The following is a 26,608-nucleotide window of genomic DNA, read 5'->3' on the forward strand; positions in this document are numbered from 1 at the left end:
AACAGTTTTATACAGTAAATGAGCAAACTCACTTCTCTTTTTCTTGCTAGAGGGGTATGACTAGGTACAGGTGTATGACCTTGTTTAACTTAAAGTACGACTGTACCATTTAAGTGATGTGGATATACTGTACCGTACCATACAATCCCGAGTAGCACAAATCGGTTAATCAATCAAAAATCCAGCCCCAAGTCGCTTTGACTCTGTCAAAGTGCCGGATTCATACCGAGTTAGAGCCACGTCATGCGGATACCTGATTTAAAATCAATTAAAAGACTTATGCATTTCAATAGTCAATATTCAGCTTTGCATTTCAATTTTATGGCAAAATAAGATGGGATGAGGGTTTATGAAGCTATAAGTATTGAATAAATTAATTAACAATAATTAAAATCTGTGTTGAGTCAACTACGACTTAACTTGACTGAGGTCAATCGGAAATTTGATCATCTTGATCATTAAATGTTATGTGTGAGAAGGCAGCAAAAAGGAAAATAAAAATAATGGCAATAAAAAGCAAGCAATGAAATGACAATAATTTGCTTGACGACTCTCTTATGCGACACTACTCGACTTTTACAGCCATATGAGGAGAAAATAAAAATTGAAACATTTTTTTATCATGTTAAATTCAGTCGATATGTAAATACTTTAAAGAAGATTAAATGACTCATTTTTCTTCTGTTGCCATCTACATTTCGATTCAGTGTTTTTATTGAAAAAATTTAATTTATTTATACAGAAAGGAAACTCCTCTTGATGAATAATCATTTCCTGTCCTCTTTCGGTTTTCATGGGAATTTTCCCTTTGTAATGCAACTGGTCTTAAGAGACTGTCAGTTAGATGCATAACGGATAATTTGTAAAACGTTGTGATAAGGCCAGCAATTAAAGTCTTCAAAGCTGACTTTCTGGACGGTAAAAGAGCACGTGGACGTCCAAAGAACTCTTGGAAGGAAGCTGTCGATAGAGATAGTATTGCTCTTGGTATCGGAAATTGGCAAGTGGAAGCCAGCGATAAAGCCAGCTTCAGGCGACTCCTGTGGGAGGTCATGGATCACAATTGATCTGAATTGCCAACTTCAGGCGACTCCTAAAGTAAGTAAGTAACGCCAGCGAAGTAAGTAAGATGCCAGAAGGCTCCACATACCCGATCGACACACAATGAAATTTTGCACCCACGGCGACGAGGCCTCAGCATACTTAGAGGTAAATTTCATCTAATTGGCAAATTTGGTTGTTTTCGTCATGGCTGCCACTTGGTTTTAAGTATACTGCCTCCTCTTCGCCGTGGTGGCAACATTTCAATATGTGTCGATCAGGATCGGAACATAATTCCAGTAAGGAAATTATTCCACTGTCGTTGAAGTCTTTCATCGTGATCCACAATTGTCACATTTAAAATTAAAACAATTGCTACTGGATTCCAATTTCAGACACTGAATTTCACAATGTGTGCAATTTTTCCATCCTTCCTAATTTTTTTATGAATCAATAGTCATCTCAGGAGAAGAAGAGCTGAATTGAGATAGAGAATAGAGTCACTCATTACTCACTCGATATATATGTTACATGTATATTTTCATCAGTTTTTTCTACCACTGTCTCTCAATAATAAAATGCTCTGTTGTTGCCTATCCTGTTTATACATTTTCATTCTTTCTTTGCTTGTGCTTTAATATTTTTTAAATACGGAGCTCCAATGTATAAAAAATAAAAGAAAAAGAAATAAAAAAAAAACAACAACTTATATATCGGAGCCTCTGCTATACATGTATATTGTAGAGCGTAATACTCTCGCTGGTAACATTTTTTTTTTCTTTTTTTTTTGTTAAATGACTCTACTTGTAAAGTCAGTTTCATTCAAGTATTGGCTTGCTTAACAGCAGTACAATTTATATTTTTTTGTAATAATTTTTTTTTTCGTTCTCTTCGCTTGTGAATTTCGCGAAATATTATATATACTTTTTTATTCTTTCGCATTTCGTTCTTCGGTTCTGTGAGATGCTTTTTTGAGTGAAGGAACAGAGAAAAAAATTACGCTCCTCTTGAGTGAAAAAAAAAACTTTTTTTTATATCGCGGCGTTATCGAGAAAGAAAGGCTCTTGTTGCTGGAAAAAAATAATTTTTTTTGGGTGCTGTGTGTTTTGTTGACGTTTAGTTTGAATTTTTTTACCGATTTTTTTTTTTCGTGGCTGTTCTGGAATGTTTCCCTTTCTTCATCTTGTCCCGTTTTCGTCTTTTTCGCATTACAAACGAAAAGAAAAAAATGCTGCTGCTGTTATCGATTAAATTTATTGCACAACAGAAGAAAAAAAGTGGTGTATAAATTCAGAGAGCCATCATCTGCGTATAATGCTTTTGTGAAATCAATATGATGGTTTGAGGCATATGATTGAATGTTTCATTGACTTTTCTGACGGGTGGACGTGAAGTAGCAGCGAAATAATAATAAAAGAGACGAAAGAATTTTTTTTTTCTTTGAATTTGTGCTTTATTATTTTTTTTTATCATGGATTAATTCAGTTTTTGATGTCCAATTAATATTTTTTTTTTGGATGTGTTAAAAAAATTACATAAATACAGTTTTGTGATTTATTGGTGATAAATTATGTCAAAAAAAGAAGCTAAAAAATTAAAATTAATGGAAAAAATTTTAATTAATTTTTTATTTTATAAAATGTTGTTAAAAAAGTTAAATGAAATATTAATAATATTATAACACATATAAGAGTATTATTATTATAATAATAAAAAAAAGTTATTTGTTAAAAAAATTATAATCAGTGCTGAACATAAATACTGTGATTAAAACGTATTTCGGAATTTAAAATAATCGCAAGAGAATAAGAAATTAAAATATAAATTTTGCATGTAAGTAAATACTATCACGAGTAAGACTTTACATTCTGTTCCACTTCAGTGATAAAGCGTGAGAAAGTACTGATGATTTAATTATCATACTAATGACTTTTTAAGTTCATTCTTTTATGGCTGCAAAAAAACATACTTTTTTATTATAACTATAATTCTAGACATTTTTAATAGAATTCCACTGTAAATTTCAAAAAGTCTCAAATACCTGCTCAAGTGCTTAAAACATATCAGTTCTTACCATTTCTGTTCAGACTTCAGAGTAACTCTGCTACCAATTTGGCTGAATTATAGTCAATTTAATATGATGACTAATTTGACTCTGAAATAAACCCGAGTGGACAAAATATGTATGATCTCAAGTTCATGTCCATTTGATGACAAGTTCTGATGTATTTTTATCCACTAGGGAAAAAACAGACAAATTTTGTTTGACATCGTTTAGGAATGTTGCTGAAATTCTGGACTTAATTAACTCGAATACCACAAGTTGGTTAATCGTCCCAAATTCCGGCTTCAGGTCGGCATGACTCTTATTTCATTCTAGTCTGTGGCCGGATTTTGGAGACATGTAATTCGCTTATTACATTTCCGTCTTTAGAGATGATAGTCTGAATTTGTGTGACAATTAAATGAAATGAATTTCCATAATTATAAAGTTTTTGTGACATGGGAACAAAAGGGGTCAAAAATTTTATTTTGAATTTTCCGGTTCCGTAAAAAGTCCCGAGCGACACAAATGAAGAAGAATTCGTCACGAACCTTTTGAGAGTTTACTTAAATTATTTTACTTACTTACTAAGTCTGCTGTCAATATAGATCATTTGTGATCAATTGCCTCTCTCAGTTGGCGTCTAAAACTGGCTCTATCACTGGCTATCCTTTGCCAAAATTCTTTAATTAAAATCAAATGGGAGCCGCTTCCATGTCCATGTCATTTGGTCTCCATGCACTTAGTGGAGGCTTCTTCATTTGTGTCTCTCGAACGTGACAACTTAATTGCTTTAGAATTTGTTTCAGTTTTCAAAATTTGAGGTCTTAGACTCAATTCTGTATCTTTTCTTAAGTCATGTTCTATAATTCATCAATAAATTTTTAATTTGATGCTCTTAAATTTGACACAGTTTTTCTGAACTCTCGAAAAATTTACAAAATTATGAGTCCTCAGAGCAGCAATGAAAAAATATGATGCAAATTTTTCACGATGTCACTTTCATGAAAACTGTTAGTTATTCTCTCCAATCAATCAATCTTATGAATTTCCATCGTGTGAGGCATATACATATTAAGAAAGTTGATTGATGAAAAAAATTAAAAAGAAAAAAGTGGTCCACAAAAGGAGAGAAAATTGTTAATTTTTTTGTATAATGAAAGAAATTTTTAGCAAAACATGTAAAAAAGAAGAAACTTCCTGTCAAATGCCTATACAATGTGTAGTGCATGTGCATATAATTGTTAATTGCATAATTTAAAAGTGCAATCTTAAATGAAATAAAACAAAAAAATAAATGTTTGATTTGTCTCGCGGGTTGTCAATCGTAAAATATTTTCAGTTTTTTTGTTGGAAGTAATTTTTATGGCCCATGAAAATGGACTTAATAAATAAATTATATATGGAGTGAAAATGAATATGTTTCGGAGGCAAATGACGGCTGCTGGCTAATGGCAAAGAAGAACAGATGCATGATTGAAAAATTTTTTAAACTCATTTTTTTCCTCATCATGTACATATCGATTTTACCGGTAGGCCAGTGCTGTACACACTTTCTTGGGTCACGACACACTTGTGTATAATTTGTCGTGCAGTAAATTAGAATAAGATCCTAGAGTTAGTCCAAATTCTCTTAAATGCAATCTATTTTTGGACACATCAATGTGCCGAGACACACAGTTTGGGCAACACTACGATAAACTTTCGATCAATTATTGTCATTATTCAGGGTTTGTTCACTTATGACGTACAATGGGATAGTCTAGAGAGTCGAACAATAGAGACACGTGCACTTCCGTTGTACTTTTAATAATTTGTTCTTATGGTGAAAGTTCCATTAGATGGAGCTTTCCCTAAAAGACATCCGACTAAGAAAAGGCTGAAAATTCAGTCCTAAGCAAGCGTGACTCTAACCCAAGGCCAGAATCTAATCAAACAGGAGCCGGATTTTCAGTCTGCTCTACATTTAGTACCAATCTATACGATTTCCCCAAAGCTTGTTTAATAAAACAATAAGCAAATAGTTTACACTAGAAATGATCGCTATTGTAAGTAGATATAGATCATGCATGCGAAAATTTAGATTTATGACCGAGATTAATGATTAATTTTTTTTTTCTCATACGCTAATATCTCCAATTTAATAATTTTATGTCTATTTCAACACAATAATAATCGAATCATCGAATGTAGGTTCAAGTAAAGAAATAAAAATATGAAAAAGATATCTTAAAAGCTTTACCGTGGAGCATAAAGAAGAATTTCGAGAAAAAAAAATTGATCACAAAAGGAATCTAGCACGCGGCAGATTGCGTACAAAAAGGCAATCATTGTTCGTTATGTGGTAAAAGGTAGTAATAAGAAATCAACGATCGTTTATATGGTCACGATAATTGAATCAATTATTTAATTAAATTGTAGATTTTCTATTATCTATCATCTCATTGCCATTACCATCGCAAGTCATTGGCATTCTTAACGCAATTTTTTCATGAGAAAATCCGTTATTTTTAGTGTTTTGTCCTTTTCTAATGTCCTCTTTTTTGCATTGAAAATCAATTAATATTTTTTAAAAATTAGTATATTCAATATTGGCACTTGGTAGCGGTGAAGTGTCATCAGTGGCCTAAATGCTAGCGTGTTTGTCTTACATGCCACAGGTCGTTCTAATTGCCTCCATTTCGTCTCTATAGTTTTGAGGTCTTTGACACATTTCTAAGTTTATCCACAATGGATACAATGGATTGACACTTCTAAAATAAAATTAATTGTAAATGTTTTCATTCTTATTCCAATAAGAAAATGCGTCCTGAATATTTGCATCTAACTTCACTCTTACTTCTATTTTTTTCCATTTCAAGTAACACATACATGTGAGAAAATATATTCATGTGACGATAATTATGAAGATTGGTTTAATAACAAGAATATAAAACAATAGCTGGATGTAGCATGTAGCAAATATATTTGAGTCATTAACCTTACTTTTATTATTTATTGCAACCTAATAAATATTTTAATCAATTTCCCAAGTCATATTGATGATTTGAAAGCCCTAATAAGCAAGTAACATGCTTTAGATAGCTTGCTAACCTTAAGTATATTAGATGAGCATGCTCGTGAGCGTTGCTCAGCTTACTCTACTTTTGAATGCTCTTTGTCTGCTAGGGACGGATTCCTGACATTCGGAAATATACCGGTTCTTCAATTTTGCTCCTTATTATGTCCATAATTGAATTCAATTCGCCCTTTACTTACTTCTTAAAAGATCAAATAAAGTTTCACTCTCTAACAAGCAAATTCACATATTTAACATTTAAAAAATTCCCACTTTCGTTGAATGACTCAAAAAAAACTCACGGAAATTCCATTCATATTACATATTTTGCACTTGGTATAACTTGTCTTAAAATTTGCTTTATAGCATTCAGCGTGAATTTTGTGCAATAATGATAGTTTTTCGAAAACGGTATACAGGCTTTGGCGAATATTGTCATATATACAGAAAAAATCAAATTTCTAGACTTAAGAATCAATTAAGAGATTATTTTCTTCTTCTTGTGTTTGAATGTGCCGTTGTGCTTTACATTTTCTCTTCATTTCATATAAAAGTTGCTGTTGTGCTGCTGATTTTTTTGCTCATCCAACAAAAGATCGTGCCTTAAGCATTTTCATGATTCATGCGACGATAGAAACGAATGCAATAAAGAGCTCACAACGGAAGTTATCAAAAACCGCCAGCTGGCTGCTTATGTCTCATATTACATTAGTTCTTTTATATTATATTGTCTTCTTTGCTTTCCTGACCACATCCTTTTGTCCATCTATTAAGAAATAAAATTAAAAATCGTATATGAATGTAAAAATTAACAAAAAAAAATATTGAATTTGGGAAAGAAAGAGAAATTTTTTAGAACGACCGAATTTTTAATTACATTCCATTCGCAAAAGACACAAAATGTTTGCTGTTTCCTTCATTTTCGTTGTAAAGTGACGAAAAAAAAGTTTTTATGTATGCACGTGTATGCAATATTCTCTCATTTTTTAATTGTCTCATGTGTGTCGCGATGGTATTTATTAGAATTTATGATGTCCACATAGTTCTTTTTCTAGGATTCTCATTCAATTTCATAGAGTTCTAATCTACCTAATACAGAGTAGGGCTTGACCAAAGTTGCAGGCCTTCAGACTATGAAGAACGTCCAAAACTGAAAGCCCGTTCATTTAAAATGCAGTTTTACGATTCTTAACCGAACCTATGTACAGACTTACTTACCTAATTGAATCTGACAATACATGATCATCAATAGGATTTCAAGTGAACAACAAACTGAACTGGTCATTAACTAGACATTCACTTGTTTTTGACTAGCTATAACGTATGATGTCCATATTAACTGAATCTAAGTTCGTCTATTGAAAACCGTTGGGCTGCTTAATTATTAGCAGAGCTCGAAGTCGACTCGGATTGACGGAAAAGTTAACTCTAATCGATTGTGTGGAGTCACACTCAATTTAAGTTGACTGCTAGCTCTTTTTATTATTAGGTATCATGTCAAGTTGTTCACTCGAGTTTTATTCATCTTGAAGCAATAAAGCCTATGAAAATTACTGAGTATTATCCGCAAGTAACGTCTAGTTAAGACTTTCTTAGCACTAAATATTTAAAGCCATTTGTAAATGACCCCCGAGGTATTTTGACTTTTTATACCAAAGTATAATATTTTATTATTCTCGAAAAGCCTAATTGATTCCTTTTTAAATAATCTTGAATATACAAGAAACTTTTATTTAATATTAAAAGCATGACACAAAAATTTTCATTTTTCATTCCATTATTCATGAATCACGTCCTCACTTTATTTTATGAGACACTTCATTTTTGCATTTTCGAGGTCTCCGATGTAATGCAATCTCAATTTCTCGCAATATATACTAAAATAATTTTTATATCCTCTCAATATCTTTACCGTACTCTCTCGTACCGTATAGGTATCGAGTTGAATGATTTCGATACGCATAAATCGAAATAAGAAGGAACAAGAAGAAGGAGGCAAAAAAAAAATTGCCAGAAAAAAATTATGTTTTTAACATCATGCTGCTAATTTCCTCACATTATCTCTCCAAGCTAATCTTCATTTGCTACAACTCAACCACTCAACGTATAATGTAGGAAGTGTTAAAAAAATTTATAAACTCTTTTTGCCTTCTTCATAACATTAAAATGTTTTTTTATATATATGAAAGAGATATATGTAAAAGGAAGAGAAATAAAAGGTAATGAAAAAAAGTATCGACAACAACGACGATCGATGTGCTTTGCGACATAAAGTTACAGAGACAGACATGAAAGAGAAAAAATAAAAGAATGAAAAAAAAAAATTGAAATACACACGGCACAATTCGCATAATAAAAGTGATGAAAATTTCTTTCGCTCTTCTTAACCGTTCATGCAATTGTTGTTGTTATTATTATTATTATTATTATTATTTTTGTTGTTGATTCTTTTTTTTTTGTTGTTGTTGCAAACAAAAACGCAAAGTAAAATGAGCATGAAAAAATGTGCTATGCTATTAAATGCCATTAAAACTAATTGAACAGTCATTTTATTAGCTTAAGAGATTGATTGGAATTTTTCCCTCCTGTAATCATCAACTTATTCCTCCCTTTTTTCTGTTTGATGTATTTTTTGTGATAAAATGCTAGCATGTCATCACTTTGGTTGGCATAGTTAGTCATTCATTGAAAAATAGTCGTAGAAATTAGATTTTATCGGGAAATATGTAAGACCAGAACTCGAAGTCAGCACTCGAGTCTACTTTTCCATTCAAAATCCAAGTAGACTTCGATAGGTCTAAGACAGACTGATGCAGGACTAAAATGAATGTCTGAATTAGGAAAAAAAGTTTAAGTTTATCTTCTGTTCCTTAATTGGCATGATCCAAAAGTTTCCGTTTATCTTCTGTTCCTTAATTGACAAAATGGCAAGATTTTTGGACGATATTGCCAGAATTCGAATGCAAGATTTTTGCCCGAGAACGATTTTTGCCAGACTTTGCAAGATTTTCCATACAATGAAAATCCTTAACTGCACGACAATGCAAGAAAACAGCTATAAATCGGACCGATTTTTTTTTTTCGGTCCGATTTTGCAAGATTTTGCCAGACAAATCGTCCATAACTTGATCAACTTGCATACGAGTTATGGACGATTTTTGCCACATTTTGAAAGATATTGCAAGATTTTTTATTAAAAAATTTTAAAAATTATATTTTTTGTTCTCTTTTTTTCTATTTCTCATATACTTCACAAGCGTTTGAATCTTTTTAAAACCTTTTATAATTTTTGCCAGATTATGACAGATTTGTCTTGGGATTCGTGGATCGCTTGATTTGTAAAAGTCTAACCGCTGAGCTACCGCTATCGAAATTATATAACTTTATATATCATATATAAGTTACTAATGAAATTCAAGATGAAATATAGTTATATTTTTAACATAACTTTTTGAATTAAATTTATATTAACTTTTTTTAAAAATTTTTTTTTAATTTTTTAAAATATTTATTTTAAGTTTATTTTATTCACATCGAATTCACATGTGAATGTAATGAATTTTTTTAGATTCTTAACGAGTAAATTACAGTTAGTTGTAATAAGTTTGTTTTTTAATTCTACATCATAATTTACATGCAGAATTGAAATTAGTAAAGGGATTGCGAGGATATTGCAAAATTCCCTATATGCATTATAGTGATCTTCTAATCAAGTCATTTTGAATTTATAATCAAGAAAGAAAGCGAAGTCTCAACTTCTAGTCAATCTAGGAAAAAATGTGTCCGGAATAATATGGTTCAAATCAAAAATATATAACTTGGTAAACTTTCTGAAAATTCCGAAAAAAATTCAAAAAATATCTGGCAAAATCGTTCAAGAATCTTTCAATTTCTGCCGATATTCGAAAGACTTTTTCACGAAAGATTTATCTTTCACAATGACCGAAAACTGCAAGATTTTTCGTATGTTTTAAAAGCTTGCTGACCACTGGTTTATTTTCTGGCAATATCGTCAATCAAAATCGGACGGAGTTTTTCGTGCGAAAAAAAATCGTCCAATATCTTGCGAAAATCTGGCAATATCGGACGGAAAAAAAAAGTCTGGCGAAAATCTTTCCATTTTGGCTCAAGGGTTAGTCTCAGCTTCGAGAACCCCATCATATCAGACAATGAAATCTAAATGAGTGTGGTCATTAGTTAACTCCAGTAGTAGGCAACCTGGGTGCAGCCAAATATTTTTGAAAATGCCATGCAGTTCCGATTGGGTCTTACAACCAAGGCTGTGCCGCGAAAAATAAAAGCTTTGCTAACCACTGGTTTACTCAATCAATAAAATTGAGCATGCTCAATTTTGTGAGGATAATCATGAGCATGATCCATGTCTATTCAGTCCTAATGATAATATATCTCAAATCCTTTTGGTTTGATTAAAAAGAATTCTAGCAATATTCCTAAACATGCACTCTATTCATCAATATTAATTGACTTTTTGATTAGCTTCCTTTACTCATGCACATACATTTAGAATATGTTGGATATTTTCTTTTTTTCACTCCCCATAATACTGATATGTGATACACACTTCTGCTGCTTCTGCTTTTGCTCTTTCCCTTCATCATCATCATCAGCTCACTGACGTCACTAATTGCAAATTCTTGTTCTCATTTCGGCTTGCAGTATCTTATATACTTTTTGTTCATTTTTCATTTCTCTCTCTCTCTTTTTCTCTTTCTTTCTCTCTTTTCAGAACATGCATGAGGATTCATCAAAACGAGTTTTATGAGAAGGAAATTCGATTAGAAACATGAAACTTTTAAACGGTTAAAGATTTTTATCCATACTTTTTTTGTGCTTTGTTATTAACATCAGTAACAGCGAAAAGAAAAATCTCTTGTGTATGAGTGTGTATGGACTTTATCTACACGGATATAAAGTGAGAGGTGATCTCATCTAAATGTGATTGCACTCTATTATTATTATTATTTGCACAGTTTTATTACATTTTTCACTCTCTTGCTATATATATAAAAAAAAATTACTTTAAAATTTATGGTGTTGTATAGAAAAGGGAAAAAGAGAAAATAGAAAGAAATTAATCAATCAATATCAAAGTATAGTAAAGGGAGTAAAAGAATTGAATAGTCTTAAGATAGTCATGCAACAAACAACAAACGTCATGACTACAGTCATAAATCAAGAACAAAGTGATTTGGTGACGTCAGCCACATTATCATCATCAGCTCAAAAGGATTCCATTAAAAATGGCAAAACTGTACTGATTTCAAATAATACAACGAGTATAAATAAAAGCAAAATTACAGCTATCATTAGTAATAAATCTAATAGTAATAAAAATAATAACAATAGCACAACAACCAATAAAAATAGTAGTAATACAAATGTCACTTCGAAAACGCAAGTATCAAATGGTCGAAGTGATATTATTGTCACAAACTTACAACATAAATCAGCTACTGCACCTACGATCTCGCAATTAGCATCAAATGCATCATCAGAGGCAAATAGTGGAAAATCATCGACAGTCACATCAAATGCATCGCTACCTGATGCCAGACAAGTACTCAAGGAAGCCGTTGATGCTGTTGTCAATAGTTTTACAAAGCACACACAAGGCTATGGTAGAGGTGAGTACTTGAACTAGTTTTATACTTAATATTAGATTTTTGGGAATTTATTCTCCTGACCCGAGTGACACAAATGAAGAAGGCTACACCATGGAGCTTTTAAGGGATCCGCTAAAGCTCTTTAATGAGCACCAAATGGAAGCCACCTCGATGTGGATGTCAAATGGCAGTAAAAGAGCATTAACGGGGCCTCTAATCAATTGTGTCACTCAGGTCTTCTTGTTCCAACAAGTCCCAAAAATAATAAAATCTCTCACATCTTGGTGAATTGTAATGACATTCATCACTAGATCCTACTTCTTTATATTTGTCACTTAATAATCGCAAAGTTTCTTTTTGTGATGTGTCAGCTTCAGATTCTTTTAATGATATTAATCCAATATTCTTGTCTTCTTACTTTTCTCGTTTTCGGCTTTGAATGAAAAGAAGAAATCAAGAAGAATAGAGAAAAAAATTTCTCAGACGATGATTCATAAAATTCATACATAGGCAAATAAGCAATGCAAAAAGAAGAAAAACTTCCAATCCGGTTTAATTTATTTTTTTTTTTCTTATTTTTTGATCAATGAATTTGCCAATTTTAATATCAATCGATTGATTTTGATTTGCTCATTAGCTATGTATATCTTACATCCAAATATTTTTGAGTAAATTTAACATTTAAAGGCGATTCTTTAATTAATAGCGAAAGCCTTTAGTTCTTATGTTCAATTCAAAGGCAACATGCAAATCTTACAGAGCTGTTAACATATTACGTCCTATTCTCCCCTTGATCACCCATAAATCTGATTCCCTATTTAAGGTTCGTCTAAAAGCCGTAGGACATTCCTGCATTTCCATTTCCTGCATTCTAGATGCGTAGACCTGCAGTTTATGGATGTATCTTATAGTTCGTCCACAGCTGCAGTCCAGTAATTTTTGTCTGCAGACCTGCATGTCTGAACGAACTCTAGATTCAAGTAATAGTCACTCTGAGAATTCAATTCTTAATATTTCATTAAAGTTCGTTATTCTGTGACGTAATAAGTGATCGTTCCCTAATTTACGTCTGATTTGATTTTTAATTCTTTCATGCGTTGTCTGATGAAGAAGAATGTCCCAAAAATTTAAATAAAATGCGTAAAATGTGTTTTCTCATTCAAATGATCACGCATATTTAAGAAATGAATGGTGTTGCGGCATTTTAGATTTTCATCTCGTTAACTTCTTAAATACCTCCTCAAGCACATTTTGAATTCTGAATTGTTTCACACTGAATGAATTATTTTTTTTAAAAAATATTTTAAAATATGGATATGAGAGAAGAAATATTAAAAATAAATAAATAAGACTATTAAATTAACATGATCGTGGGTGCACGTCACAACAAATAAAACAGCACATGATTTATTTTTGTACTTATTATTTTTCTTCTTTTTTTGATTATAATAAGAATTATGACACTTAACAAATTTTAAGATCTTTACCTTTAATTGGATATGAATAATTAACGATCTGTTTTTTGATTCATTTGACAAGGTTTTGAATATCGCTAACAGATTCCTTCAACTGTCTTTACTTGTCTAAACAACCCAGACTATAACAATAAGTTGAATTACTGTGGATTAATCATTTATACCCAAATATCACAAATAGGCTAATCGATCAAGAATTCTGCGTGGTACCGAATTCAGTACCATTCTAGAGTCATCTAGAGTGGTTGAGTGCTGGATTTGAGATCAATCAACCGAATTGTTCTATTCGGGACAGTTCAAGTTATTTGACTTCTATTCTAGTTATTTGACTAGTTCTATACAACATTTTCTAGAATCGGGTCATGTCTTTAGTGTAAGGAACATCTTCCCTTACCACTGATCTACTAATAGTTTGAATCACTACTCTGAAATACATGTCCTTGCCACAACTAGACATCCAGCCGGAAGGCACAATGCGTAGAAATGGCCGAAATCAAGCCAGTGTAGCTCTATCCCTTGACCAGATTCGAACAAAATTAGTATCAAATCAGAGTCATATCATTCTGAGACCGGATCTTAAGCTTTATTTACGCCGTTTCCTTTACAGGCCAAGTCGATAAATTATATTAGAACTAGAAATCATCTGATCATTGATTTGCCATTAACTTTACTCAGACATCACAATATAGTGTCTCAAAATATTGTGAAATGTTTCTTCATTATCTGTAACTCTGTTGCCTTTTTTTGGCATCATCATCATGCATATGAATAAACAATCTGTTACATTTCACCATGCATGAACGATCTGAAGTACAATAAATTTCTTACAATAATAATTATTATGAATCACTAAGTATTTCACTATCAGAAACGGATAAATATACAAAGTGAAATTATCTTCGATCGCTGTTAATGGAAAATGCTCGAAGCTATTCATTGCTTTGTATTTATTTCACATTATTTTACATCCTCAATTCTTACTGAAGCGGTTCACAAAAAAAAAAAAACTCAAGAAATTATATTCATTATAGATTATTTAATTTAATTAAAGACTGTATAAAATTCTTAATCGTTTTTCTGTGGAATGAAATTTTAACTTTTAAAGGCAAAAGAAATAATCAAGTTAATAAGTAGATAAATACAACTTATAAATATGACACTATCAAAAAAAATAAAAAAAGAACTGAAGAAAAAATTTTAAGGATATATTTTACTCTCCTTCACGGTAATATTTTGAGAATAAGAACCGAACTGAGCTGCACTTCAAAATCAACTGACCTGTTCTTATAATAACTAATAACTATAATCAAAACAGAAAGGCAAAAGAAATAAAAAACAGTAAAGAAGGCGAAAAGAATCCACTACCAAAGTCCTTAAATGTGCATAAGGAGAAGGAGAATAATGGGATGTCATCTAAGAACATCATTCAGTTCCATATATTTATACATTTACTTTAAATGAACTTAATATTGCTTCAAAATGAATCTCTTAAAAAGCATAAAAACAACACAATATTTCCGTTGAATTGAGTACACATTTAATGAAAATTACGAAATTATGCAATAACAGGAAAATTAAAAAAATATATGATGCATGAAGAATACTTGATTGCTTGCGGCTGTCATCCTCAATGCTTCTGTTATAATAAAAAAAAAATCATCAATCCATTTGTATCAAAATGAATGTGAATGACAGTAACTGAAATCATTTAAGCATTTATAATGTTGGTTCTACAGTACAGACCATAATCAACACATGATGTCTTAGGATGCAATTTTTGAGCCCATTGATACTGAATGTTAAAGATTAGAAGCAGTGTTGTCCAAACTGTTCCTCTCCAAAAGTTGTATAAACCGCATACCATGTATTATTTTGGTCGAGGCTTACGACTATCAAGGTGTGTCAAGTTTGGACATCACTGAATTAGAGGAACAATTAAAAGTCATCGACCACCAATCACATTCAGTATTGTCATCAAAATCTATTGTATGATTCATGAAATTAATCCAATTAACTTGTCATTTTAACTGTTCCCATCAATTATAACTTCAGGATATGAATTATTAATCATGAAAAAATACAAAACCGTCTACAAGTCTTACGTGTGAGGTTTATTAATAGGGTATAATTTAATCACCTTAATCTGTACAAAAAGCATGAATAGAATAAAAGAGAAATAACAATAAAAGTAAAATATGGGTCAAGGGCTTATGGATTAATGCAAATTATGGCAGCAATATGTGAGCAGCACACATACGTATGGAAAGCATTGCTTAATTCTGGTTTTGTTTTATGCATTTTCCATGCATGCCAGAAACACCAATAGGCTACAAATTTTTATTTTGTTTGTTTTTTTTATTCAACTCGTTTCTCCCAATTGTGCAATATTGAGCCTCATTTTGCTGTTAAATGAATTTGCATGCAAAACACTTCGCTTGATTTACAATTTTATTCGTTGTAATATGAGTTGAAATAGCATTTTTAAATGGTTGTTTAAGATTTTATTAGTGATTACATTTGGTTTAACTCACAATTATTTTCAATTTTTGTAAGAACTTTGTTGTGGCTCAATAGAATGATCAATGCCTGCAACAGGCCAAGAACATATTCTTGAGAGCTTATTTACTTATTTAGCTGGTGGTCATACAGATCAGCTGTGACCACTTGCCCTCTCTCATTTGACGTCTTAAATAGACTCCATCGCTGGCTGTCCTTTGTCAATCGAGAGCTTGATCACCTTAAATATAAGTACTAGATGAGCATTCTCGTGAGCGTTGTTCTCAACTTACTATGATCTTGAGAACACGCTTTGTGTTTGCTAGAGAAAGGAAATGAATAGAAGTTCTATCAAAAATAACAAATGATCTAAAATGAATTTCTTGAATCTATGAACTAATGAATTATAAGGAACAAAGGCACAGTCAAAAACTTAAGAATGGACAAACAATTTTGTTCTTAAAAATTCTTGGCAAATTCAAGGAAACGTTTCCTTTTGAATTCTTTATAGAGTTGTTGCTTCTAAGACACTTCGTGGTAAAGAATCCAGTAAATATCCCCGACATAAATGAATAAAGTTTCGCTAATGAGATTTTATGACTCCTTCAATGCTCTCTTTCGCTAATATAAAATGGAAGACAATTCTGTGTGGCATTTATAAAGATGCCTAATTGAGACAGCTTTCATTTTGTCTCAATTAAAGAATTTTCTCGCATCCTCAAAAGCTTAATGGCAATGCCTTCTTCATTTGTTTCATCAAGGATCATCTTCTTCTTTATTGCACAATATTCATCATGCTTCAATTCTTATTTTAAAGCAAAGTTTTAAGGACCAGTTTATAAAGAACTCCAAAAGAGTTTAGTACATACTTACTTATGTAATCGAAAACATCCATTTTCGTACAAATACAGTAAATTCATAATTTTACAAATTCAAAGGTATAATAACTAGGGACATCTTAATTTAATTTAACTGTTAATAACTTGTTGTTTGCGAGTTCTTCAATTCAGATATTTTTTTTTATTATATCGATAAATGTAAATGAACATTAATATAATTTCATTTAATTTACTTTTCATATACATACATTTACAAGATGGTATGAAATGACCAAATATATGCATTCCAATGCAAGTTTCAACATCATCTGCGCCAACAGCAACAGATATGTACATATGTACAAGTATTATATATTATAAAGATGAATCGACAATCAAGGAGACATCAAAGACATTGATAACAAATTATTTTAACATCACCGGTAATAACGTTTATAAAGGAAGACGGGTTAAAAAACTGCTACAGAAAAAGTAACTTAAACACGTTATTGTTGCCTTCCAGTTACTACGCGAGCTATTAAAATAAATTATTTTTTTGGGATGCTTGATGTACTTCCAGAAGATGTGAGAGAAGATGGAGAAAAAAAACTCGCTTCACAATTGCAAGCTATTGCTTCCACTTTCCACAACATGATTGTATTCTCTCTTGTTGTGTCTCTTATTTTTTGTATATTCATTGAATTAATTATGGGGTTTTGATATTTAGGTCAAATTTAACAATTTTATGAGATCCTCGATCAGATTCATCAATTTAATGTAGTTCCTTGTACAAATGTAACCCAAAATTATTTTCCGAGTCTTACTGCCTAGTGATATTACTCTCAAAAAGCACATGTCGGTAAAAAATCCGAAATCCGGCATCAGACTGGCTTTACTTTGACATGGTGTCAAAGCGAATCCAACACCAATTCAAAGTCACGTCGGTCTGGACCGGATGTTTAATCGATTTGTTCTATTCATGATTTTTAAAATAATCTAGAGCTGGGCAAATATTCAAATATATTCGAATACAATTTTGCCCATCTCTAAAACAAAATCTTCCACATCCCTTATGACGTCACATTGCAACATTGTATATAATGTTGATAATACATTCCACTTTTAGCGTGTTCATGCACGGAGAAATTGACAATAATGGTATACTTTTAAATTTTATGTCCCTGTTTCGAAATCGTTCTGAATCACTGAAGTACACTTATTCAATGCAAGTCTTACATCAATGGTGATTATTATGAAAAAATATGTAAAATGCCAATGCTCATCAAAATTCATCCTGTTTCTCTTTGCATGATACAAAGTTGCCAATTTCTTAATAAGATCAAAAGTGAGGAAAAAGTAGACCAGTTATAAAGACTGTCCGAGACTGTTGCTAGGTGTGCAAAATTTGGCACTATTAGGTTGCTTTTTGACTATTTTGAGCCTTAATGGCGCTAGAAACTTGCAAAAAAGTGCTGAAAATAATTGAAATTCTGAAAAAAAAAATATTTTCAGTTCTGGGCTTGAACCCGAACCTTCAAAAGGAAAATGTTTAAAATTTGTCAAAAATTCAAATGGGATATCTTGAGGCTTTTTCGGGACACAGCAGCAAGACTGAAAGTATAGCAGCGTCCCGGCAAAAATACAGCAGATTCTCTACTTTAGAGTGAAATGTTGAAGGCGTTAAGCAGAGTTGGTAGAGCTTTAAGAGTCTAGACTCCAAAGTCCAAAAAGACGCCTTCGATGGAGGGCGGAACTCCGTAGAGGCGCCACCACATTGGAGTCCTGCAAACTCTGACGTTAACATTAATATTACTTAAATTAGCACAAACAATCATTAATTTAATGATCACAGGTATGATCATCACCGGAGAGGAAATCATGCCAACATGATAAGCATTCCCAAAGTCATGACTTTAACTCGGTTAGTAAGAATAAAAATGATTTTTTGATATGATCAGAAAGTATACCTTTTTCTTATTTATTAAATCACCACTTAATTGACCTTCGACCTTCAATCGATGGATTCAAGCTCGCCAATATATAAGCTGCTTATTCGAATTATCGTTCTGAATGAAACATCAATTTAAGAAAATTACTCGACTATTATTGTAAATTGTCTGCATCAGTTGCAGTATCACTAAAAGTAAGGCAAGAAGTGAAACAACAACAAGATGTTGAAAAGCATGAAAAAAAAACGCAAACTAAACAAATGGTTAATCAGCTACTTTAGGATAATGATGATGATGATGATTACATTGTAAGTACTTCAATGTCATGCCCGCGCGCTTTATTGATGCGTTTGTAGGGTGAAATGATGAGGTCACGAATTGGTAATCTTAAGTATCATCTCACACCATTTTATTCTGCATGCCTTTTAATGCTCCAAGTCAAGAAGCCAAGTGGGTGGCAAAACAAATTTTTATTTCTCTTTCACGCTTACGTATTTCTGTTTTTTTTTATATATAGCCGAGAGAATTCACTTTTATACATCAATCAACAAATTGTTTTAAACGATCTGTTGAGTGTGCATTGATTATGATATTTTTATGAGATATCAAGCTGGTTAGTGAAATAAATCATGAGAATATTTTGTTCCTTTTTACATTTTATACATTCTAATAAAATAATAGAAATTCAAAACATGTCAACAAATAAATGAGATTTAAATGTATGCAGAATAATTCTTGTGACTCTATACACATCCATACTATGTTTCCTCACTCTTGTAAAATTGCTTTACTTACTCGAGTGGTTTGAAAATCAATTACATTAATTAAAATATCATCACGCATATCATTAGCATCGATACATATATAGGCATTGGCAGAAGTGTGCTTTTATACATTTTTAATTCATTTTAAAATTCTCCATCTCTTGTGTCATGATGTTTCGCTTTCTGTTTCTCTTCTTTTACTGTTTGCTTATTGATGCTCTCTACAAGGCATTTAATTGATTATTTAAAACGCTATAAATAAATTTTATTGATACATTGTCATTTTCTACCTCTGTTATACCTTTTTCTGTGTATTTTACGCTGAAAAAGGCTCTACTGCTTAATCATCTACCAAAATAAAGTCATGTATAATTTCTAGATTAAAAACTTCAAAATTTAAAAATTTAGATGACAATATTGTGTAAATAGTGACTAGGTGGCTGAATTTCGATTAGAATAAATTACTGTTAGTCAATTCTTTCCCAAGAAAGTGTAAATTGGAGTTGTAGTTGGAGTTGTAAATTGGAATATCAGATTGAATTGGATTTGCATTTTGTTATCCTAAATAAGATTTCCTTACTTAGAAGCCATCTTCAAATTCATGTAAAATTCACAAAATCCAAAAAATCCAAACAGCCATGGAGCGTGCTTAAGAGAATGCTCACAAAACTGAATATGGTCCATTATATTGATTGAATATATTCATCCTGAGTTTCACAAATAGTTTAATTGATCCAAAATCCAACATCAGGTCGGCGTGACTTTAACATGATGCTGGATTCAAACCGAATCTTTGAATCTGAGTCACGCTAGCCTTTCAACGAATTTTCGATCAATTGCCCGATTTGATCAATTCAGGCATAAGCACGCTCATTTAGATAAGTATGCTCACTGTCTGCTAGGGAAGTATTGTATAAACTTTGTATAAATCTTCATATTACTTTGGACTAAAATGCAATCATTGAATAAAATAAAATAAAATCCATAGTGCTACAACCTATTGTTTAACCCGGTCGTGAAAAATCATATGTAAAAGTTTAATTGATTTAAAGATATGGATATGTGGAGGTTATCTAACTGTGACTATTATTACGATTTCTTCTTTATTATTTTCTTTATAAAGAAATTTATACATTGTTGCAAGATTAAAAAATGAATAGCTATTTGCAAAATGCTCATTTGAAGAAGAAATGGACACAAGAAAGATGATTGTCTGATTTAAAAAATCTTCGTTGCTTTATGGCTTTTAAAAGTCCTATACTTTATTTTTTATATTGTTTGAATTTATGGATGCAATATTGTTTTTCTAAAGAAAGAGATTTAGTGCTTTATTCCTGTTGTTATATTATGTCATTTATATCAATTTATCATACAGAACACTTTTAGGAAAGGTCTGGATTTCCTGAAATTATGATTAACTTGTGAACTATTCCCGATCGGCACAAATTATTCATAGCAGCCAATTGGTTGCCATATTACGCCCAATTAGCAATATTCATGTTAATTGCCTCAAAAATTGCCATATTTCCATAATTTGATTGCAATGAAAAATGTGTGCTGGTCCGGATAGACTTTTAAATTAATTAAGAGCTATATATTCCGAGGGATACAATTAAATACTGTTCCGTCATGGTCTACTTTTATTAACATCAAAGGCACCTGCTTCCTTGTGGTCGATCCTTCTTCATAGGTGTCGCTTGGTTATAGTTCATCCAATCAATGAACTTTTCATTCAGGAAGTTCTAATACAGAAAAAAGTCTCCGCATCAAAATGCCATACTACGCCACTGAAATAACTAACAGGAAATACAAAACGAGATTTTAGAGAATAAGATCTTTACCAAATGATACCAGATATAGCTTCAACCAAATATGCAATATAAAATTTCAAGATTTTTCAGCACTTACAAAAGTAATTTCAATTGTCGTCTTTAGCTACCTCGTGATACGAAACATACCAGTTTCCAGCTGATAATGATCGTCATCGAAGTGCAATTATCAATTATTGAGCGCCATGTAATTGTTTGGAATTTCTTTTTTCCCTTCATTTCGTTAACTACTTGCTCCTTTTCTATTTCTAGCCGATTGTGCTAATGAATTGGAGTTATGTTAAAGCATGCAATATCCATATCAATTTACAATAGAACATTCCATTATTGAACTGCACGATTGTGGTTTGTTTAGCACAATCTCAATTACTTGAGGTAGTTATGATGGAATGCTTCACGAGCACTTCATCTGCGATGATTACTTTGTAATATCCGTTACATTTTCTGCATAACATTCGATAATTTATTGTTGATGTACATCGACTATTTGCCTTCTTGTTATTTACTTCTTTCAATTCATTGGCTATGCTTAACAATATAATATGTGTAGATTTTCATAATGAGATGGCTGTAAATGCTTTTCTGTCGTAAATAGACAATTTCAATTTTATTTGTAATTTATTGGGATAATTCCTGAAGAGTAGCACAAGTCGACTGATCGATCCAAAATTTGGCATCAGGCTGGCGTGACTCTGGCATGTTGTTAGATTCATTTAGTCGTCAGGGCAACTTTTTGACTTAATACGGCGACTTACCGGGACGTAGAATTTAGGGCGACGAATCGCATAGCAACATTGGTCGTCCTTAGAACCAGACATACAACAAGTCGAAAAAAACCTGTCCATTTGGTTTAATTGTCCAAAAAAAATTAAAATTTGTATGCATTTAAAATTTAAAAATTCAAAAACAATTTAAAGTTGAAAACCTACAAAAAAATATCCTTCACTTAACATGAAGAAGCCAAAAATCGAATAACTGACTGACTCAAAATTGAAAAAAGAAACACACCAAAAAAAATGTAAATAAAAAGTGAGAGATTCATTGAATAAATTAAACTTTATCTCATTATTAAATGGCTAACCACATTGACCACCTTCCTGGAATCGAATTTGACACGTACCGAAACCGTCCTCTGCTTCATCATCATCATCATCTTATTATATAGGAGTGATACTAGTGTATGTGTGTGTATTTGGATACTTATAAGACTGTTCAGCAAACAAATTCTTTCAACTCTTTTTTTTGTGTCCAATCATTTCTTTATTTAATTTTTTTTTTCTCCTGTTATTTAAAAATGTGCTGCACAGTAAAAGAAACTCGCTGTTTTTTCTCCTAATAAATTTCAAGTGTTTATGTTTTCATTTACATATCATCTTGTAGGGTCCCAAAGAAATTTTCGTTCTTGTTTTCTTCTATCTCCAACTAGAACCGTTGAAAATAATTTAGAGTATAGTGCCAAAAGCGCATTTTTAATAAAATTTAAGTCAGCATCAAAAGTTCCAATATATTAAAAATTCAGGAACCCAAAAAAAATTACATATTTTTGCATATCAAGACAGAAATCACAATATATTACAGACCAAGTAGTATGTTTAAAAATATTTATATCTACTTCACTTAAATAGAGGAATCTGCCGCCATTCATAGCTACCTAACCATTCAGAAGATAAACAGACGAGAAAAATGTTAAATCATTGCCATCATCGAGACAAGAAATGGGAAGAAATAAAAAGTTATTAAAAGAATGTACAACATATGTCGGCAATCGATTGATATGAAATAATAAAAAATAAAACTTCTTCTATAAACATTTGTGTATGCGTCTACTGAATTGTTAAATAAACAGTAGAATATTAGAATGCATTTAAACTAGAATTTTAGAATTTTTTCATCAATTTTAAAGACTTTTAAGGATGTTTAATACAATTAGTAGTGAAATGACATCAGTGACCTAAATGGTAGAGCGTTGGGTTTACGTGCCAGTTCTAGCGTATTTTCTAGTTCTGGACTAGTTCTAACATAATTTGGTTCACTCAGGGTGGGTTCAATCCTTGCTCATGTTTGACTTTTGAAGCTCTTTTTCAAATTTGTCGTTTAATTTACAAAGCTCAGTTCGTTTGTTTATTGCAGCATTGAGGTTGAACTGAGGTCTTTGGTACATATAGTGTCTCCATTTCTAGATATACAAGAATTAATTTGTATCTGGATGATTTTCTAAGCAGAATCTTGCGTACAAAAATTGTAACTAGGTACAATGTAAGGCCAATCTGGGCTTTTGACGTGCTCGTGTCCTTTTAGTGTGCAGAGCTTGCAATTAGTTCGGATCCCACTATAAACTGTAATTCTAAAGTCAGGCATGGTTACGATAATTTCTTTAATCCTAAAAGAAAGATTTTTCATATTGTTTCCATTTCTGGGTCTAAAGAGCCAGGCACTTACACTTGCTTAATTCGCTGGTCGTTTGTATTAATTATAATTCATGACCTTCCATTATTGTCGTTTGAAACTGACTCTATGGTTGACTAACAGTTGTTAATTCTCAATGTCAAGTGCAAAACTATCCCTATCAACAGCTGCCTTCCAAGAGTTCTTATATCGTGGGACAATAGATTATTAATCGCAGCGCCTCCAGCTCATAAGGCCATTTATTTTTTATACAATTAAAGATAAAAGCATTGGTTGAATAGATCCAGAAACTCGTTAGCTGCGATAGAGCGAAGCAGTTAACATGTAAAATATCAAAAGATTGCAACTAATAAAAATAACAATCTGGAAAGCTATAAAATCCAAAAGGTTAATAGAAAAATTTAAAGTTCAATAACTTGTCTCCACACATCACATCACAAGAGAGGAACTTCTGACATTATACTCAGTTTTACCATCCCATCCGATTACAATTAAATTTAAACAATTCAAATCTCGCACATTCGGCAAAATTCTTTTACGAGCTAATAATCTTCATTTCAAGTTCTTTCCCATTCTTATTATATTATGTGTGGGAATTGTTCTCATTACCTTTTGTTATAGGTCTTGTTCCTCCTCAAATTTCACAAACAAAAAAAAAATGATAATTGTGGCTGTGTATTTTGCAATTTTGATGAGTTCTCATGAGACACACAATCTTAATTTCATGATTATTTTAAATGAAGATGTTGAAAATTTTTTTTCGTATATTTATACACATATTTTCGTGATGTGGAATATAAAAAAGTAAAAAGCGAGCACACAAAATGCAAACGAAATATCCGATTATCGACATTAATTATTTTAATTTATGTTGAAATGTTCTTTGCTCTCCATTTTATTATTTTTTTCTCTCGTCTCCTAATGTGACGTGAAGCCATCATAATGGCAAACGTGAAATGCAAATTTTTTAATTAGGTTGTTTAAGATTTTGGCAGACACAACTTTGTTTAAAAAATTCCAGCTAAAAAAACATTAAAATACAGAAGCTTTTGAATACAAAAAAAAATACCCTAAAATATATATTTCAACAAGTTCATATGGCGAATTTACTCAAACATTTCATCAACACCACACGAATCAACTTACAGATGAACACCTGTAAAATCAGCAAACACCAAAAGGGAAGAAAAGAATCAGTGTTGAGAAAAAAAGAATAAGACATAAAAGAGAGATATAAATTTGAGATTCAATCATGTGTTCAACAAATTTCAGTCACTTTTCATTAACATCTCAAAACAGCAGTTTCCATGATGTTCATATTCATGAAACTCGTAAGATATATTAAAATGAAGGAATTGCTGACACACGATACAAGTATGCATGTATGAATATATATATTTATTTAAATGGATTTGTCGGGATAAGGAAAAATAAAAAGAAAACATTTTTGAGATTAACACTCAAAAAAATAATAATAAAAACGAGGAATGTAAAGTGAATTTTTGTGCAAATGAAATGGATTTGAAAATGCATTTATAAAATAAGCATGTAATGGTATGAAAAATATACAAAACTGCACTTTAGTATTGTTTAACTCGTTTAACTAATGATAGTCTTGAAAGTTTGCTAACTTACTTAAATGAAGGTAATACGACATTCAATGTGCAACATACTAGTATAGCTCCCCGTCATTTTTGTCATGATCTTTCAAAATTTGCTTTAACTTTTCAGAGGCTGCATTCTTAAATGCTTCATTGCTATGTATTTCAACAAGGAGGCTGAAAGGCACACGGTGTAAAAAAGACGAAAAATTTGGTTTCAGGGTGGTGTGACTTTAGCGTGGAACAGAATTCATTGAATTCCAGCATCATGCCAAACTCAAGCTTGCCTGGGTCCACATTTCTCGCCTTACCTGTAACTTAACTGTCACCTTGTCACCTCTTAACACCTTATCTGTCACCATGTGACTTTCAATAGGATAAATTCATGAGCACACCTCTATACTCAAACTTAATCCAAAACTAATTTAAAACGAGTCATTCCTGGGGCGTATCCATGCTTTGTCTTAAATTTAGGAGGTTTTTGGATTTATTTCATGAAAAACACTAGAAAATTGAAGAATTTTTTTCCAAAAGAAGGAGGCCAAAACCAAACCCCCCTGCTCAACTTCTAAGTCATTTAATTATGACATCCAACATTTAGGAGAATTACATTGAGGATAAATACATCATTAAAATTGCATATTACATGGGCAGGTCTTTAATGTTTGACTGTACCTTATAGTTCGTCTAGGGCTGCATGTGTGCAGTTTTGAACAAATCTAATTAAAATTCATAGAAATAGAAATTACTAGTCAAATGCCTAATTTCGCTAGATGACATAAACTAACTATGAAAACTATACAATTGATATGTTTGTAAAACTCAGAACAGATTTACTATGTGAAAGCCAAAGACAGGGCGTTCGCGCTTTTAATGTCAAATTAAAAATAATAAGCCTTTATTAAAAATCATTATTTCATCAAGTTTTGCAGAATATGAAGAAAAAAGCGAAAGAAAAGAGAATCTTGGAATGTGGAAGTAAAAGGACTTTAAATTCCTGTATTTTTACTTCTTATACCAATTTTTTTCTTGCTGGCTGTAGAGCGTAATTATTTGAGGGAAGAAGTAAAAATGAAGAAAATTGTTAAAAAATGAAACAAAATCATTATAATTTTCGTGAACAAAGAAGAAAATAATATTTATAAAATTTGGAATCGCTTCGGTCAGGAGCTGATTGTTGATTTTACTACCATTTCATATTCATTTTTTCCTTGAAACTGTTTCATGCTAAAATATTCTCTAATTAATTTAATGATTAAAAATACTTCATTCTATACCTTAAAATATTGTCAATAATTGGACGATAGCAAGAGAAGGTAAAATTGTTACTGCTAATAATTGTAAATTGTCTGAGTTTAACAGACAGACAGTGAAATTATTTTCATGTTGTCTCATAATTTTTATGACTTTTCACTAATAGTTCTCAGTCTTATATTACACAATCATGATGGTCTCTTAACTCCTCATGATGTGCAGTCTTGACACCCTTGAAAGTTTTGAGCA

At 31.6% G+C, this 26,608-nt stretch overlaps 1 protein-coding gene across 1 annotated transcript in view; it reads left to right on the forward strand.

Annotated features, from left to right (window-relative positions):
* The first annotated feature begins 2,785 nt into the window (after positions 1-2,785).
* The window catches only part of lft (Limb expression 1 family member lowfat), a 47,637-nt gene continuing 23,814 nt past the window's right edge, over positions 2,786-26,608 (forward strand). The window contains exons 1-2 of the mRNA XM_070649167.1: positions 2,786-2,874; positions 10,891-11,788. Coding sequence (XP_070505268.1) covers positions 11,299-11,788 — 490 coding nt within the window. The 5' untranslated portion in view covers positions 2,786-2,874; positions 10,891-11,298. The remainder of the gene's footprint in view (positions 2,875-10,890; positions 11,789-26,608) is intronic.

Source organism: Chironomus tepperi, unplaced genomic scaffold, assembly GCF_022539635.2.
Source record: "Chironomus tepperi strain 1889 unplaced genomic scaffold, CSIRO-AGI_Ctep_v1 contig_421, whole genome shotgun sequence".
Classification (NCBI taxonomy): Eukaryota; Metazoa; Arthropoda; class Insecta; order Diptera; family Chironomidae; genus Chironomus; species Chironomus tepperi.